At 46.7% G+C, this 19,727-nt stretch overlaps 1 protein-coding gene across 1 annotated transcript; it reads left to right on the forward strand.

Annotated features, from left to right (window-relative positions):
* Positions 1-2,513: 2,513 nt before the first annotated feature.
* HEPACAM (hepatic and glial cell adhesion molecule) lies at positions 2,514-19,505 on the forward strand. The gene is made up of 7 exons (XM_068978895.1): positions 2,514-2,598; positions 14,559-14,900; positions 15,837-16,118; positions 16,412-16,505; positions 17,583-17,656; positions 17,955-18,025; positions 19,203-19,505. Exons 1-7 carry the CDS (start codon positions 2,514-2,516, stop codon positions 19,503-19,505), a joined length of 1,251 nt encoding a protein of 416 aa, XP_068834996.1.
* The last annotated feature ends 222 nt before the right edge of the window (positions 19,506-19,727 follow it).

Raw genomic sequence — 19,727 nt, forward strand, 5'->3', positions numbered from 1 at the left:
GGGGAAGAACTTATTTCCTGCTTCTGCCTTCTGTCACAGTTCTCTTCCCATAATCCTTCAGGCTGAAAATGGCAGACTTCAGGCTTTCTATTTCCTGAAGGTCATATCTTTTGTGCTAAGTTGCTTCAATCATGTCCAACTGTTCGCAACCCCTTGGACCCCATGTAGTTTGCCAGGCTTCGCTGTCCATGGGATTCTTCAGGCAAGAATACTGGAGTGAGTTGCCATGCCTTCCTCCAGGGAATCTTCCCCACCCAGGGATGGAGCCTGCATGCATCTCTTATGTCCCCTGCATTGGCAGGAGAGTTCTTTACCACTGAGCCACCTGGGAGCCCCTCATATCCTTTCACCTCAGACAATAAGCCTTCAGGTCTAATCATCATAAGCAAAAGAGGCCATTTCTACGCTAAAGAACGATCCGGTCCACAGCCTGCTCTCCATGATATATCAAACGAACAGGTAAAAGAAATTAAAATATCCTTTAGCTCCTTACAAAGACTGACTTTCAAGCCTTTCATCTTGCTACTGACTCTAAAATACTATTTTAAATGTCAGAAGCTGAATATTGCCTTTCTCTTTTTCATTGTATTCCTGCTGAAACTCCACTAACTCTACCAGAGGCAGACAAGTGCCATAAGCTGTCTAGGAAGAAGTTGCAATCATAGAGATGCAAAAGGAAAAAAAAAAAAACAACCTGATTTATGTATTTCAGAATATTTTTTGGAGTTCCTCTGTGACGTTCAAAACCAATGCTGTCCACTTCTTTTCCCCCATTCTTCGGCTCAGATGGACCATGCTCTAAATCTTCAGTTCTAGAAACCTGACTTGATACTATGTATGAAATAGATAACTAATGAGAACCTACTGTATAGCACAAAGAACCCTACTCAATGCTCTGTGGTGACCTAGATGGGAAGGAAATCCCAAAAAGAGGAGATATATGTATACATGTCACTGATTCTCTCTGCTGTACAGTAAAAACTAACACAGCATTGTAAAGCAGCTATACTCTGATAAAATTTTTTTAAAAATAGAAACCTGGCTTACACAGGCTTTCTCTAGTATGTAAAAAGAATACTTTAAAAGATAACTTCCACACTTATAAAATTACGACCAGAGTTCCAGTATTAGAGACAGCTAAGAGGAGGAGTTGTAAACTTTGGTCTCACCAAGACATAAAAATCCCTAAAGGAATTAGAAGAAGATTTTTCTTTTAAGTTTAAAATACCACCTCTCCAGGGCTTCTCAGGTGTTCTTGGTGGTAAAGAACCCGCCCGCCAATGCAGGAGACTCAAGAGATGCGGGTTCCATCCCTGAGTCTGGAAGATCCCCTGGAGGAAGGCACGGCAACCCACTCCAGTATTCTTGCGTGGAGAATCCCATGGACAGAGGAGCCTGGCAGGCGACAGTCCATAGCATCACGAAAAGTCAGACACGACTGAAGTGACTGAGATGCACACACGCACAAACATTCGCATATCACCTCCTCAACAAAGAATTTTCTAGGCACTCCACTGTACTAAATCTTCATCAATCCTCTCAACAGTTTCTGCAAGGAAGCTACTGCCCCCGCAACCCCGTTTACAGATGTGAAATTGGAGAATTAACAAGGTTGAACGGCTGTCTGCCCCAGATCACACAGTGAGCAAGCAAGCGTTCCATTGGCGACCTGCAGGAGAAGCTGTGGAGGTGGTAATGGGGGCTCAGGGCAGGGCTAGGGTGCTTTACTTCATCACACCTCAAGACTTGAGGAGACGGCTGGGCTGTAGCTGGTGGCCGAACCCCAGGCTCTTGGGGTATTACCATCATCTTTGCTCTGACATGTTCTAGAAAATGGACTGGAGGCTGGGGATTGAGCAGAGTAGCTACTGGAAAAAGATCCCCAGCATCTACAAGATTCTATGATAGGAGGGAGAAGCCAAAACTTGACAGCTATGATAGTAATACAATTCAAGCCATTTTCCAATCTTCTTGTTTTGGGGTAGAAGAGGGGCAGATTCAGCTGTTTCTGGAATCTCTCATTCCAAGCTTTCAAAAGACTCCTCTCCCTGCCTTTTCAGAGTTTATTGGAGGTGTGTCCCTGGCGGGTACCCTCCCTCGCAGGAACGAGGAGCAAGAGGTGGAGACAGGACTTGCTGGGACACACAAGGTCCAGTTTAGTGTGGATCCCAGTTCCCTCCCTGGGCCCAGATTCTCATCTCCCCCTGGCAGTGGGGTTCAGCTCAGGCAGGTGAAGAACTGCTGGGACCCCTCCGACTGGAAGCTGTGCTGGAGATGGTCTTCCAAGCAGATACCCTCTTCCCAACCCGGGATGCAGGGCTTTGAAACTAGAAAATGCCAGGTCTGAAAGAGAGGAAAGAACAAGTCCAGCAACACACAGAGCTCTGTGTATTCAGAGAGAACTTGGCAGGGTTGTGTCCGGGCAGAGAAACTCCGAGTGGTACAAAGGGACGTGCCCAGAGTGGAGAAATCATGCTAATTGTCTGCACCAGAGCTGGAGAACGCCACCCAAAATGAAGAGAGAAAGGGAAGCCCCGTCCAGAGCCTTCAGTGCGCTGCGCCTCGCTCCTTTTGTCTACCTGCTTCTGATCCAGACAGGTAAGAGAACCAGAGGGCAGGACAGGGTCTGCAGAAGGGGCCCGGGGCTTTCAAAGGAGAGGGAGTGGGGAGCTGAGGGCCAGAAGGCCTCTGGGGCGGGAGGAGGGGAGAATGCCCAGCCACCGTGGGAAGCGGCTCAGTGAATTCAGGCATTCGTGTTGAATGTATTTCTTCATTCTGCATGCCTCCTGCCTGGCCCCTGCCCCCCAGCCCCCAAAGCCTGCATGACTTTGGAGCTCCCACGGCATTCAGTACATTAGATGGAGGGCAACGAGCCATTGCTTATGGGACGTCTTGTTGGCGTGGGCCAGTCAGGCATTCTTTATAATCCCCAGTCGGTATTATGGTGGGGCTTGGAAGAGTGGGGAAATCTTGGTTTTGTGCCTCCTCAACCCCACACCCTGGTTTCTCTGGGTGTAAAACAGGCAAGGGAGATGAAAGAAGCTTTGGAGATAATGAGTCTCCTGGCTTAGGACAGTAACGCCAACCTATCTGTAACTCAGGCACGCCACAGACACACCTATCTTCTGTACTGCCCCCTACCAACTTCTTGCAGAAATGATCTGATTTTCAATACATATGTGCTTATGTGCACACACACACACGTGGGATTCTCAGGTGGCTCAGTGATAAAGAATCCGCCTGCCAATGCAGGAGACGCAAGAGACTCGGGTTCGATCCCTGGGTCAGAAAGAGCCCCTGGAGTAGGAAATGGCAACCCACTCCAGTATTCTTGCCTGGAAAATTCCATGGACAGAGGAAACTGGCGGGCTACAATCCATGGGGTCATTAAGAGTCAGATATGACTGAGTGATTTAGCACACACGCGTGTGCACACACACAAGCTATTCTAGAGAGCCTAGGAATATACAGTTTCATTGGGCAAATAGATGAAGAAATCATTTTAATAAAATGCAGAGACTACTATGAGTGAGAGACAGAGAGAGGTCACCTATACTATCAGGAAGCTGGTGCTGGTGGCACAGGATACGAGTAGGGGAATATCAGGGGAAGTTACTTGGGAGTGTCTGCACTGAATTTTAAAGGATGAGAAAAACAGGTAGGTGTGGGAGTGAGCATTATAGTTAGGAAAATGGGCCAAGGTCAACAGCTTGAAATGGTATCGCATGATAGGAGCAGCCCAGTCAGTCACTCCTGGAGAGGAAAGAGTGAATGGAGTTAGGTGAGATATGTAAACTTTGCTAAGGAAACTGGAAGATAATTTGCAAACAATGGGGGCCAGGGGAGGGCACGGAATGGTTTTCAGTCTGGGAACCAGCAGGGCCAGAGATCGCTCACTATGCACGGAGGCGTTGGAGCAAAACTGGAGGCAAGATAGGAAAGGAAGCCTGTATCCATTTGGTAGAACCACAAACTGGATGACTTCAATAACAGAAGTGTGTTGATTCACAGTTCCAGAGGGTAAAATTTCAAGAGCAAGGTGGCGGGAAGGCTGTACACCCTCCTAAGGTGCTAGGCAGGGTTCCACTCTGGGCCTCTCTGCTGTCTTTGGGTAGTTCCTTGGCTGTGACAGGTTAACTTTAATCTTCACGTGGCTTTCTCCCTGTGCTTGCATGTATATTCGTATTTCTTCTTTTTGTAAGGACACCAGTCATCTTGGATTGGGCTTCCCTGGTGGCTCAGACAGTAAAGAATCTGCCTGCAGTGCAGGAGACCTGGGTTCAACCCCTGGATCGGGAAGATCCCTTAGAGAAGGAAATGGCCATCCACTCCAGTATTCTTGCCTGGAAGATTCCACTGACAGAGGAGCCTGATGGACTACAGTCCATGGGGTAGCAAAGAGTCAGACACAACTTTCACTTTCATCTTAGACTGGGGGCCCACTCCCTCCAGCATTAGCTTGTTACCTCGACAATGACCTGAATGCCAAATAAGGTCACATTCTGAGATACTTGGGGCTTCCCAAGTGGCTCAGTGGTAAAGAATCCACTTGCCAATGCAGGAGACATAAGAGATGTGGGTTTGATCCCTGAGTCGGGAAGATCCCCTGGAGCAGAAAATGGCAACCCACTCCAGTATTCTTTTTTTTTTTTTTTTTTCACTCCAGTATTCTTGCCTGAAGAATTCCATGGACAGAGGAGCCTGGCGGGGTATAATCCATAGGGTTGCAAAGAGTCAGACACTTTTGAAGTGTTAGGAGCAGCCCAGTCAGTCACTCCTTCTGGAGAGGAAAGAGTGAATGGAGTTAGGTGAGATATGTAAACCCTGCTAAGGAAACCGACTGAGGACACACACACTGAAATACTTGGGATTAGGACTTCAAGACATAAATTATAGGGGGCACAAGTCAACCCATAACGAGGCTATTGCAATAGTTCAAGAGAGAAATGAACCAGGCTGGAATTAGAATAAAGAGGGAGGGAGGGAAGGATAATGCGATAATATTTTGGAGGGAAAATCAGGACCTAGTGATTGATAGGAAGCTAAAGAATCTAGGGAAGGAGGTAGGGTTTCTGTGTGAAACATTAAATTTAAAAATGGGGCAAGATTGGGAGATATAATGATTAGTGTTACTCATGTTGAGGTTGAAATGGCTGTGAGACATTTGTAGGGAAATGTTGAACAACCTAAAACTGGAGGGTTGGGAAGTGGTATTTGGAAGCTGTCAGCTAAGAGGTGAGATTTAAAACAGTGAGAACAAATAAATAAATGAGCTGAATATGGAACACTGAGGAACCCTAAGACTTTTTTTAAAACCAATGCGAACTTTTTTATTTTTTTACCTTTTTGTGTTGGAGTATAGCCAGTTAACAATTTTGTGATAGCTTCAGTGAAGGGATTCAGCCATACATACATATGTATCCATTCTCCCACAAACTCCCCTTCCATCCAGGCTACCACATATCGTTGAGCAGAGTTTCCTGAGCTATACAGTAGATCCTTGTTGGTTACCCATTTTGAATATAGCAGTGTGTATATGTCGATCAAACTCCCTAACTATCCCTTCCCCCAAGCAAGCATAAGTTCGTTCTCTAAGTTTGTGTGAATCTGAGGAATCCCAAGATTTGCAGAGGAAAACAGAGAACAAAAGCCCATTGAGGAGGCGCATAACAATCAGAGAGACAGAGGGACATCCTGAAGACTGTGGTGTCCAGAAAGTGAAGGGAGTCAGGATATTCTCAGAGAGTCGACATCAAATGTATCACGGAACCTGGTGTAATAAGGACCTAAAAGAGCCTATCTGATGTGGCCATGAAGAGGTTACCATTAGCCTTAGTGAGAGCAGTGTCAGTGGAAATTACATTGAATGGAGGGAATGAGAGCTAACGGTAGGAGGCAGTGTATGGGGAATAGGAAATGTACAATGATATGCACAAATCAGAGGTGTCCCTAAGCTCTTTCAGGGCATCATATGGTAAAGAAAAAATTATGGAAGGATCTTGTCAGTCACTGTGATTAGGCAGAAACAAAAGGAAATTCTGTGAGAGACAATGGAACTGAGTATTATTTAACAAGGGGCTTCCCTGGTGGTTCAATGGTTAAGACTCTGTGCTTCTGCTGCAGGGGGCACAGGTTCAATCCCTGGTCCAGGAACTTAAATCCCACATGCTGCATGGTCCAAAAAAAAAAAAAAAAAAAGTATATAACAAAAAATTCTAAATATAAACTATGCTAATAAGATATTAGTTACAAACTAAGATAGGTAAGAGGTAAGTGTAGGGTCAGGCCATTGTACTGCTGTGGATTCAAAAGCAATAAAGGCTGAGATTCTATGAGGAGTTTCTGCCATCCTCAATCTATTAGGAAAATGTCAGCTTCTGTGACAAATAAATTCCAACATTTAAGTTCTCCTGGGATTAACCCTGGAGTAGTCAGTACCATTTCAAGCAAGGCCTGGTATGAACAAAGGCTGTTCCATGAGGTTTTCCAGAGACCAAGCTCATGGAGCTCTATCAACTTTCACATGTGTTTCCAATGGTCAGTCTGAGATTTATCTCTATTTCTTAAGAGAGAAATAGAGGAGAAAAAAAAAAAAAAAAAAGGAAGGAGTACACCAGCCTATAAGTGGAATCTACCACTTTTACTAGTACTATTGGGTAGAAATCAGTAGTGACACAGCCATACTTAACTGCAAGGGAGGCTGGGAGATATATCTTTAAGGCTGGCACTAAAAGGGTGGCCTGGACCATATGACTCTGACTCCCAGAGATCTGCCTTAATCCCTTGCCATTAAGGAAATCAACCCTAAATATTCATAGGAAGGACTGATGCTGAAGTTGAAACTCCAGTACTTTGACTGCCTGATGCAAAGAGCCGACTCATTGGAAAAGACCCTGATGCTGGGAAAAATCGAGAGCAAGAGGAAAAGGGGGGCAACAGAGGATGGGATGGTTGGACAGCATCATCAACTCAGTGGACATGAGTTTGAGCAAGCTCCAAGAGTTGGTGATGGACAGAGAAGCCTGGCCTGCTGCAGACCATGGGGTTGCAGAGAGTCGGACAAGACTGAGCGACTGAACAGCAACAATACTCCCTTCTGGCAGCAACCACTTTACTTGCCTCAGGCAAGTAGCACTTAGTCTTTGGTGCTCTGAACCTAACGAACTAAGGAGGCTTCCCTAAATTCATCACAGCCCTATTCCTGGGACATTCCAACACAGCTTTTCTAGAGGCTAGGATACTAATTTACAGTCATAAACACAACATACCATACATCTAGATAATCTGATTTGCAAGATGTTACTCTCTGGGATCCTAGAGCCAGTCCGTCCTCTAGGTTCCCATTAGGAAGAAGTCCCTCGCCTAGGTTCCACCCTCTGCATTCTAAGATCACCTTCCATATTGTAGGTGCTATATTTTTTTTTAATTGCAATTAAAGATTATATACAGGAACATGCAATTTTGCCTAAGGATACAGTTTTATGAACCTTTAAAAAGTGAATAAGTCCGTTTAATTAGCCCCCAAGGTCATGGAAAAGAATATTTCAGTACCTGAGAGGCACCTCCATACTATATTGTTACTATTGCCTTCCCCCAGGGTCACAGTGGTGTACTAATATCTAATACAGATTAATTTTGTGTGTCTTTGAACTTCATGAAAGTGGAATTATATCTATGCATTCTTTTAAGCCTGGTTTCTTTTACTGAACACCAAATTTGTAAGATTCATGCATGTTGTTGAAATTGTTACTTGTTTGATCTCAGTGCTATATAGTATTCCAGTGTATAAATATACCAAAATTTGTTTACCTATTCAATTTTGATAGACACTTTGGTTGTTAACAGTTTGGGCCTTTATGAACAAAGTTGTTAAAAACATTCTAGTAGATGACTTTTGGTGAACAGATATACCCAGGAGTAGAATTTGCCGAGTTATGTATATGCGCTTAGGCTTAGTAGACATAGCCAGAGTTTTTAGAAGTGGTTGTATCAAGCTACATTCCCACCACCCCTGACTGAGAGTCCCAGATGTTCGTTCCATATATTCACCAATAACTGAATCTTCTTTTTCATTTTAGCTTTCCTAGTATGAGGTGGCATTAAATTATGGTTTTAAATTGCAAATCTATAATGATGAATGCAGTTGTGTCTTGTTCATATACTTATCAGCTATTTGAAAATCCTTTTATGGGAAATACCTGATCCAAGTCTTTTGTCTATTTTCTTTTGAGTTTCCTAGATTTTTTTAAAAGTGGTAATTTGTAGGACTTTAAAATATATATATTGGATATGAGTCATTTATAGGATATATGTATTACAACTATCTCCCACTGTGCGTGTGTGTCTGCTAAATCGCTTCAGTCGTGTCAACTCTGTGTGATCCTGTGGACTGTAGCCTGCCAGTCTCCTCTGTCCATGGGATTCTCCAGGCAAGAACACTGAATTGGGTTGCTATACCCTCCTCCAGGGGATCTTCCCAACCCAGGGATCAAACCCATATCTCTTCTGTCTCTTGCATTGACAGGCAGATTCTTTACAGCTAGTGCCACCTGGAAAGTGGAAGTGATCTCCTACAGCTTGCCTTTCACTTTCTAAATGGTGTCTCTTGACAACCAGAAGCTCTTAATTTTATTGTCCACTGTATCATTTTCATCTTTTACGGGTACCACCTTTGTGTCCTGTCGAAAAATCTATGTCTGTCCTCAAGTCACAAAGATATTCTCCTATGTTTTCTTTTTATTTATTTTTTTAATGTTTTCTTTTTAAAACATTGTTTTACCTTTCACATTTAGATCTACAATCCACCTAGAATTGATATTTGTGTGAGATGTGAGGTAAGGACCAAAATTCATTTTTATTCCAACGTGGCCCAGCACTATTTATTTAAAAAAAATCCTTTCTGTACTTCACTGCATGTCACCTGTGGTTCAGTGGTTAGGACTCCAGGTTTCCACTGCAGGTATCAAGGGTTCAGTCTCTGGTTGGGGAACTAAGATCCCACAACCCTCACACCAAAAATAAAAAGTCAAGCTATCATGTTTAAGTCTGTTTTCGGACTCTTCATTCTGTTCTGTTGATATACTTGTCTATTGTGCCAAGGATAAATCTCTTGGGATTTTGATCAGTATTGTATTAAATTTATAAGCCAGCTTTGGAAAATTGACAGCTTAACATTAATGACTACTCCTATCCAAAGCATGGTGTATCTCTGTGTGCTATCTTTATACTTATTAGCTAGGTACACGTTACTGAACATTTGCTTTCTTTACAGTATAGAAAAAAAGCTACCCCTCTTTTCCTGGATCCCAAGGGCCTTCTTCACAATTTCTGTATCCTGATTTTCCCTTCTATTCATGAGTGATTGACACTTAAAATGAGTTCACACTCTTGTAGGCCTCAACGTAGTAACAAGAGAAAACTCTAACACAGTCACCCCAACAGTGAAGCTCCTCTACAATAGGGGCAGAGGAGGGGTGTTGTTTTCTCAGAGCATTTAATATTCATTATTATTAATTCATTCATAATAAAAAAAATAAAAATGAAGAGCAAAAAGTAATATTTTTTGCTTTTAGGAAACTATGGCATATGGGACTTTCCCCAGCAGTCCAGTGGTTAAGACTCTGCCTTCCAATGCAGGGGATGTGGATTCAATTCCTGGTTGGGGAACTAAGGCCCCACATACTGTGGAGTGCAGCCAAAAAGAAAAAGAAAACCATGCTGTGTGCTGCCTTTGGGTTATTGTATGCAGTTCTGGTCACCACACCTCAAAAAAGAAATAATAGAGTTGCAGAAAGCCCAAATAAGGGTATCTATGCTAGCCCAAGGGAAGGAGGGACTTCCTATAGAGACAGATCCAAACAAAAGAAATAGCCTTTCAGTTAAAAAGGGACATACCTGCAGTCCGGAGTGTCAGAGTGTGTGGATTAGGTATAACATGTTTCACAGTATCTCATGAATGCTTTTGAGATGGTTAGACAGCATCACTGACTCAATGGACATGAGTCTGAGTAAACTCTGGAAGATAGTGAAGGGCAGGGAAGGACATGGACTGGCTTGCAGCAGTCCATGGGATCACAAAGAGTTGGACACAACTCGGTGACTGAACAGCATTTGGCTGCACCGGGTCTTAGTTGCAGCACATGAAGTCTTTAGTTGCCACATGCAGACTCTTAGCGGTGACATGTGGACTCGTATTTGCATGCGGACTCTTAGTTGTGGCATGCGGGACCTAGTTCCCTGTGCTGTGCTGTGCTTGGTCGTTAAGTCATGTCTGACTCTTTGCAACACCAGGGACTAGAGCCCGCCAGGCTCCTTTGTCCATGGGATTCTCCAGGCAAGAATACTGGAGTGGGTTACCATGGCTTCCTCCAGGGGATCTTCCTGACCCAGGGATCAAAGCCAGGCCCCCTGTATTGGGAGAGAGGAGTCTTAGCCACTGGACCACCAGGGAAACCCCTCTCACTGATATGTTTAAAAGGTAAATTTAAGGCAAATACTGGTAATAGAAAACCTTTGCCCACCAAAAAGGGCACATAGAAATGAACAGATGATGGTTTAAGAAAGTGGCTATTAAGGGTCCCCAAGGCTATTGGCAGGTACATTCTTATACGTTAAAGCTTGACATTCTTTGATGTCATAGTAGGTTTAAATCCTAGTTGATGAGGGCCACCTCCCTGATCCGTGTGGCCATTTAAGTTGGCAGGGACATCTTGCAGCGAGGTCAATTTCCTTCTGTTCAGTCTCCAGCGGGAATGGAGACTTTTCTACCTAATGATGCTTTTGAGACTTGAGGACGATGATTAAGTTAATCGTTTCTCAAGGTTGAAGAGTTTTAGTTCCTTTTATTTGCACCATTAGCCATTTCCTCGCTTCTGTGTCCTTCCTTGGCACCTGTCCTAGTTCTCTGTGTCCCTTGAAAGTTGTGGGACCCTGACCTTAAAACCAACTCCAGTTTTGGCTAGATTTTGGGAAACAGTGTTTGCTCTGCACAAAATGCTCTTTGTCAGCTTCTGGGAAAGACTGCGCCCTCCACTTCTGAACATGCCTACATACACCCCTATGACTCAGGGGCACGACTCGTTCACAGACACGGGGAAGGCACCCACCAAGAGGAGGGTGAGGCCCAAGGTGATCCATATGCAGTAACTTCTCCAATGGTTTTATCCAGAAGAATCAAGTTTACTTTTTGTTTTTTAAATATTTATTTATTTGACTGCACCAGGTCTTAGTTGGCAGGCAGGATCTAGTTCCTCGACCAGGGATGGAACCCAGGCCTCCTGCATTGGGAGTGGGAGATCTTAGCCACTGGACCACCAGGGAAGTCCCCAGAAGGATCAAATTTACACTGGGAGAAAGAGGGACTTCCCTGGCAGTTCTGGGTTGGGACTCCATGCTTTCACTGCACGGGACCCTGGTTCGATCCCTGGTCAGGGAACTAAGATCCCACATGTTGCATCATGTAGCAAAAATAAATAAACAAATTGGTAGAAAGAGCAAACTTGAAGGGGGCAAGACATCCCAAAAGCACTCAGTTCAGTTCAGTTCGGTCACTCAGTCGTGTCCAACTCTTTGCGACCCCATGAATCGCAGCTCGCCAGGCCTTCCTGTCCATCACCATCTCCCAGAGTTCACTCAGACTCACGTCCATCAAGTCCGTGATGCCATCCAGCCATCTCATCCTCTGTCGTCCCTTTCTCCTCCTGCCCCCAATCTCTCCCAGCATCAGAGTCTTTTCCAATGAGTCAGCTCTTCGCATGAGGTGGCCAAAGTACTGGAGCTTCAGCTTTAGCATCATTCCTTCCAAAGAAATCCCAGGGTTGATCTCCTTCAGAATGGACTGGTTGGATCTCCTTGCAGTCCAAGGGACCCTCAAGAGTCTTCTCCAACACCACAGTTCAAACGCATCAATTCTTTGGCGCTCAGCCTTCTTCACAGTCCAACTCTCACATCCATACATGACCACTGGAAAAACCATAGCCTTGACTAGATGGACCTTAGTCGGCAAAGTAATGTCTCTGCTTTTGAATATACTATCCAGGTTGGTCATAACTTTTCTTCCAAGGAGTAAATGTCTTTTAATTTCATGGCTGCAGTCACCATCTGCAGTGATTTTGGAGCCCCCAAAAATAAAATCTGACACTGTTTCTACTGTTTCCCCATCTATTTCCCATGAAGTGATGGGACCAGATGCCATGATCTTTGTTTTCTGAAAGCCAACTTTTTCACTCTCCTCTTTCACTTTCATCAAGAGGTTTTTTAGCTCGTCTTCACTTTCTGCCATAAGGGTGGTATCATCTGCACATCTGAGGTTATTGATATTTCTCCTGGCAATCTTGATTCCAGCTTGTGTTTCTTCCAGTCCAGCGTTTCTCATGATGTACTCTGCATATAAGTTAAATAAGCAGGGTGACAATATACAGCCTTGATGTACTGTACCAGTCTGTTGTTCCATGTCCAGTCCTAACTGTTGCTTCCTGACCTGCATACAGATTTCTCAAGAGGCAGGTCAGGTGGTCTGGTATTCCCATCTCTTTCAGAATTTTCCGCAGTTTATTGTGATCCACACAGTCAAAGGCTTTGGCATAGTCAATAAAGCAGAAATAGATGTTTTTCTGGAACTCTCTTGCTTTTTCCATGATCCAGCGGATGTTGGCAATTTGATCTCCGGTTCCTCTGCCTTTTCTAAAACCAGCTTGAACATCAGGGAGTTCACGGTTCACATATTGCTGAAGTCTGGCTTGGAGAATTTTGAGCATTACTTTACTAGCATGTGAGATGAGTGCAATTGTGTGGTAGTTTGAGCATTCTTTTGCATTGCTTTTCTTTGGGATTGGAATGAAAACTGACCTTTTCCAGTCCAGTGGCCAATGCTGAGTTTTCCAAACTTGCTGGCATATTGAGTGCAGCACTTTCACAGCATCATCTTTCAGGATTTGAAACAGCTCAACTGGAATTCCATCACCTCCACTAGTTTTGTTTGTAGTGATGCTTTCTAAGGCCCACTTGACTTCACATTCCAAGATGTCTGGCTCTAGATTAGTGATCACATCATCATGATTATCTGGGTCATGAAGATCTTTTTTGTACAGTTCTTCCATGTATTCTTGCCACCTCTTCTTAATATCTTCTGCTTCTGTTAGGTCCAGACCATTTCTGTCCTTTATCAAGCCCATCATTGCATGAAATGTTCCCTTGGTATCTCTAATTTTCTTGAAGAGATCTCTAGTCTTTCCCATTCTGTTGTTTTCCTCTATTTCTTTGCATTGATTGCTGAAGAAGGCTTTCTTGTCTCTTCTTGCTATTCTTTGGAGCTCTGCATTCAGATGCTTATATCTTTCCTTTTCTCCTTTGCTTTTCGCCGAAAGCACTACTAGGACCTTATATGTGACGAGACAGAGTAGACACAGGGGAAACTCAAGGGAGGGTCCAAGAAGAAAGAAGCAGGGAGGGGAATCCATTCCGCTTTTCCTTGAGTCTGGGACTGTCATAGCCCAGCGTCCTGGAAAGAAGAAATGAGAACCAAGGAGCTTGGGGTTGCTAAACCCCAGGGTGGCTCTGCATACATCACCCTCATGTGCTGACCCCACTGCTTCAGATTGGGCCCTGAGAAGGGGGGTAGATGTTCCCATCCTGGCCCTTAATGAAGCTCACTGATTATTTTCAGAGCCACTTCAAGTCACCTACACCAAACCCAATTTGCCTTTTCAGGGAAGTTTGAAAGCTTGTGTTTCTAAGTCAAACCAAGCCTGGGACCTAGCACCTGCTAGGCAGGAAATCCCATCTATATAATCCCAGAAACCAAGAGCTGGAGAAATCTTAAGTATCATGAGGTCAATCAGATTTCAGTCTGATGCATGGAGCCATAGAAGATTCCCTAGCAGCGCTCCGAGATCCTGGGAAGGACAGGACTCAGGTCTTCACCACCTCTTTGACTAAATCAAGTGAGCTAGAACTAAGTTTCATTTCTTTTCAATTTATATAGGGTTTTGGGGAACAAAAATACCTTTAATAAGAAAATTTGAAAATACTTGGTTTTCTCCATTCTAACTCCCCCCACAATTGAGACTCCCCTCAATGACAAGTATATAATATTCATGAATATGGTGGCTTTCATCATTGTGGTAGTGTCTTCCAAACCTAAAGGTTTTTTTTATTATAACATTCTTGACACATGATGATAGAAAGTCAGGATTGGAATGTCAGGTTGCAGATTATCTGGTCCTACTACCTCATTATTCAGAGGAGAAAATGAAAGCACAGAGAGGGGAATGAACATTCAATTGGCCTTTCCTTGATTGCTTCTAAAGATGAGGAGCTCACTACCTAACAAAGCACTTGTTCCCAAAATGGGTTGGATATGTTTATTAAATTTAATTTGCTTTGATCTGCACAACTAACCTTTTAGTTTCATTGCCTTTTGGCTTGGAAAAAGGAAGAACTGTTAGGAAGTGAAGAGCCCAGCATGGTGAGGCATGGAGAGACCAGAGGAATCAGAAATGAGAATGAGGTAAGGAGCCAGGGCCTGACATTGCCCTCTCTCTGTGGGCTTCTGTTCACAGAGCCCCTGGAAGGCGTGAACATCACCAGCCCGGTGCGCCTGATCCATGGCACGGTGGGGAAGGCCGCCCTGCTGTCTGTGCAGTATAGCAGCACCAGCAGTGACAAGCCCGTGGTCAAGTGGCAGCTCAAACGGGACAAGCCAGTGACCGTGGTTCAGTCCATCGGCACAGAGGTCATTGGCACCCTGCGGCCTGACTATCGAGACCGCATCCGCCTCTTCGAAAATGGCTCCCTGCTTCTCAGTGACCTGCAACTGGCTGACGAGGGCACCTACGAGGTCGAGATCTCCATCACTGATGACACTTTCACTGGGGAGAAGACCATCAACCTCACTGTAGATGGTAAAGTCTCGGGCAGGGAAGGAGCGGGGGTACCAGCAGCTTGGGTGGGGGGCAGGGTCCACCCAGTACCCTAGCTAGACCCCAGGAAAACCCACACAAAAGCCACTGGCGAGCAGAGAATGAGCCAACTGGACCTTAGAGACTGGCAGATAGACCATAGCTAACATGTACAGGGTGCTTACTATGAGCCAGAAATGATTGTTAGGTTTTGCCTATATTGACTCATTTAATGCTTATAGTAATCTAGGGATAGTTAATATCACTGGCCTTGCTTCAAGATGAGAAAACTGAGGCACAAGGAGGTTGAATAATTTGACCAAGTCTACTCAACTAGTAAGTGAGAGTCAATATCTGAACCTATTTGGGGCTTCCCCTGTGTCTCAGCAGTAAAGAATCCACCTGCAATGCAGGAGCCTCAAGAGACCTGGGTTCAATCCCTGGGTCAGGACGATCTCCTGGAGAAGGAAATGGCAACCCACTCCAGTACTCTTGCCTGGAGAATCCCACGGACAGAGGAGCCTGGCAGGCTACAGTCCATGGGGTTGCAAGGAGTTGGACACAACTTAGCAACTTAGAACATACAGACCTGAGCTTAGCCCACTGAAAATATTTTCCAGGCTGGTCAGCTTAAGACATCTCGGAAAGGTATTTGGGAAAAAAGGAAGGGAAAGTCCAGAAGGGCAGGGACCATGGCTGTCTTGTTCTGCATTGTACCCCCTGTGCTCAATTAGGCCCTCAATAAATAGTGGGTAAATAAATGAATAGATGGATGGATGGATGGATGGATATATAGGTGGATGGGTGGGTGGGTGGTGGTAAAGAGCTATACTGAGACCTCTGAAGACCACAGATCGAGCTGGAAGGTGGGTAGTTAAGAAGGGGAAGGGAGATGCTTTTTGGGCCCTGGCTCACAGGCTCCCCCAACCCCGGGCTCAGTGCCCATTTCAAGGCCACAGGTGTTAGTAGCATCAACCACGGTGCTGGAGCTCAGCGAGGCCTTCACCCTGAACTGCTCGCACGAGAACGGCACCAAACCCAGCTACACCTGGCTGAAGGACGGCAAGCCCCTCCTCAATGACTCTCGGATGCTCCTGTCTCCAGACCAAAAGGTGCTCACCATCACGCGCGTGCTCATGGAGGATGACGACCTGTACAGCTGTGTGGTGGAAAACCCCATCAGCCAGGGCCGCAGCCCGCCCGTCAAGATCACCGTGTACCGTGAGTCTCCGCTGCCCTCCCTTGGGACTCTCAACCCTGAGAGGCAGGTGCCCACGAGAGGCTGAGGACACCCCAGACAGAGTGCCACCGGAGTGGGAGAGAGGCGGACATGGGCCAGGTCTCCCTGGAGGACAGCCATCGGTGGGAGTGAGCTCCGGGGAAATTCCACCACTGGCCAGCCCTGCTGCCTGGGGCTCATTTTCTCTTCTTTCAGCCCCAGGGAGCTCTCTCCTCCCCACACCCACTGCTCACCTTGAAGTCTCTCCAACCTCTCTGCCTCCCTCTCTCCCTAGGAAGAAGCTCCCTCTACATCATCTTGTCCACAGGAGGCATCTTCCTCCTTGTGACCTTGGTGACTGTCTGTGCCTGCTGGAAACCCTCCAAAAAGTCTGGGTAACTCTCCAAGTTCCCCTCCCTAATCCTTCTACACACCCCAGCCCCAAGCTCCATTCTTTCCTTAGTCTCTCTCTCTCTTTTAAAATTATTTATTTATTTGTATTTATTTTTGGCTGTGCTGGGTCTTAATTGCCGCACATGGGCTTTCCCTTGTTGCAGTGAGTGGGGGGATACTCTCTAGTGTCAGTGGGTGGACTTCTCTTTGTGGTGGCTTCTCTTGATGCAGAACGTGGGCTCTAGGGTGCAGGGGCTTCGGTAGTTGCAGCACATTGAGTCAGTAGTCGTGGCACACGGGCTTAGTTGCCCCAAGGCATGTGGGATCTTTCTAGACCAGGGTTCAAAATTGTGTCCCCAGAATTGCAAGGTGGATTCTTAACCATTCACTGGACCACCACTAAGCTCCTCTTGGTCTCTTTATTTATTTAAAAAAAAAACAAACACCTTTTTTCTAAGTGGACCATTTTTAAAGTCTTTATTGAACTTGTTACAATATTGCTCCTGTTTTATGTTTTGTTTTTTTTGGCTGTAAGGCATGTGTGATCTTTGCTGTCCAACCAGGGATCGAACCTACACCCTCTGCACTGGAAGGCAAAGTCTTAACCACTGGACCACCAAGGAAGTCCCCATCTTCTTAGTCTCTTTAAATGCCTTTCCTCCCAGGGCCCAAAGCTCTTCCCAGGAGATCCATCTTACCAATGCATGCATTGTATATGGAATTACATCCTGTGCTCACAACCCCAACAATCCCAGCATTGTTAATAATGGTTTCACTTGCAGATCACCTTCTGTGAGTCAGGCACTGTGTGGTTAGCGCACTACCTTTCAGTGTGATTATCTTAGTGTGAGTCTCTGCAATTTACAGATACTCAGATGAGTTAAATGACTTGCCAGGGCCAGACTCAGGCTGCAAACCTAGATGGGATATACCCCATCCCACCACACCCAGCCCGTCTTCCTATTACACCGCCTCATTTATGGCCATCAGATACTGCCCCCCTGTGTCCCCACGCCCAGAACTTCTGCTCACACTCAGCAGCTGTGTTCACCAGGTGCTGGGTTGATTTGCAGGAAGAAGAGGAAGCTGGAGAAGCAAAACTCCATGGAGTATATGGATCAGAGTGATGACCGCCTGAAACCTGAAGGTGAGCTCCCAGCCGCCCACTCACCCATCCCATCGTCACTCAGAGCAGTGGGCTGCTGGGAAAAGGCAGATCTGGGCGACAAGGAAGCCAGCTCTGCAGGGCCCCTTCCTCCACCAACTGCACGAAGACTGCAGAGCAGGGAGAGGAGCAGCCAAGGTAGGACCCCGGGGATGGCGGATCCTTCGGTGGAGGCTGTGGCGGGACCCCGACTGCCCGCTGGGAAGCAAGGAGTACAGGTGCTGGCTGGTGGAAAGGGTTCTGGACCTGCGCCAGCTGCCCCCTTCTTTGCCCTGTGCAGCAGACACCCTCCCACGAAGTGGAGAACAGGAACGGAAGAACCCAGTGGCACTCTATGTCCTGAAAGACAAGGTAAGCAGCTCTGGGCTAAGTGCCCCACAAACACCCCATCAGTCCCTGCCATGTTCTGGTGCTACCGTAGCCCTGCTATGTTGACATCCCTTTCTAGGACTCAGAATAACCCTGAGAAATATTTCTGTCATCCCCACTTTAGAGATGAGAAAAATAGGATAAAAATCATTTTTGTATAATAAAATAGGGTAAATGACTTGTTGAGAATCAAACAAGTAAATCGGTGGCAGTGTGTGTCTGTGTGTTAGTTGCTCAGTTGTGTTCTTGGCAACCTGATGGACTGTAGCCTGCCAGGCTCCTCTGTCCATGAAATTCTCCAGGCAAGAATACTGGAGTGGGTTACCATTTCCTTCTCCAATTGGTGGCAGTACTAGCCTTCAAACCCAGATCTCTGGACACGGGCTTTGGGTGACTTCCCAGCTGTTCCACAACCAACTCTGTCCCATGCCGTCCAAGGCAGGTGGAAAGCGGAGAATAAGTGGTCAAAGCACTCAGTTTAATGCATTTCAACATTTAATGGGCACCTATTGTGTGCCAGGCACCATGTTAAGTGTCCTTCAGTTCAGTTCAGTCGCTCAATCGTGTCCGACTCTTTGCAACCCCATGGACTGCAGCACGCCAGGCTTCCCTGTCCATCACCAACTCCCCTGAGCTTGCTCAAACTCATGTCCATTGAGTTGATGATGCCATCCAACCATCTCATCCTCTGGCATCCCCTTCTCTCCTGCCTTCAATCTTTCCCAGCATCAGGGTCTCTTCCAATGAGTCAATTCTTTGCATCAGGTGGCCAAAGTATTGGAGTTTCAGCTTCAGCATCAGTTCTTCCAATGAATATTCAGGACTGATTTCCTTTAGGATAGACTGGTTGTCTCTCCTTGCAGTCCAAGTGACTCTCTAGAGTCTTCTTCAACACCACGGTTCAAAAGCATCAATTCTTCAGCGCTCAGCTTTCTTTATAGTCCAACTCTCGCAACCATACATGACTACTGGGAAAACCACAGTTTTGTGTCCTATGTTGCAAGAGAAACCAGACCTAGGTCTGCAGCCTTCCAGGAGATCAGAGTGTGAAGGGGACTGTGTCTCTTTCACCTCGGTATTCCCAGGGCCCTGGAACACCAGGCGTGCTCCCAGCCCTGGCCAGCTGTCCGCTGAGCCCTCCTGGCAACTATCCTTGCAGGACTCCCCGGAGCCTGAGGAGAACCCCGCCCCGGAGCCTCGGAGCGCGGCGGAGCCCGGCCCGCCGGGCTACTCCGTGTCCCCGGCCCTGCCGGGCCGGTCTCCCGGGCTACCCATCCGCTCCGCCCGCCGCTACCCGCGCTCCCCAGCGCGCTCCCCCGCCACCGGCCGGACGCACTCGTCGCCGCCCCGGGCCCCCGGCTCGCCTGGCCGCTCGCGCAGCGCCTCTCGCACACTGCGGACTGCGGGCGTGCACCTGATCCGCGAGCAAGACGAGGCCGGGCCGGTGGAGATCAGCGCTTGAGCCTCCTGGCGTCCTCCGGAGGCGCCCGCACACCGAGGCCCGCGTCCAGGGGAGGGCGGGGCAGCGGGGCTGCGGCCCGCGAGGGGCGAGGGATTAGGCGAGGTCCCGCCGGGCAAGAGGATAGGGCGCGGGGACCACTGTGAGCCTGCGGAGTCCGGGGACGAGGCGGGAATGGCGGAGGGTGGACCAGATTGTGAAATCGAGGTGCGTTTGCTCCCTGAT

Source organism: Capricornis sumatraensis, chromosome 8 (genome assembly GCF_032405125.1).
Source record: "Capricornis sumatraensis isolate serow.1 chromosome 8, serow.2, whole genome shotgun sequence".
NCBI lineage: Eukaryota > Metazoa > Chordata > Mammalia > Artiodactyla > Bovidae > Capricornis > Capricornis sumatraensis.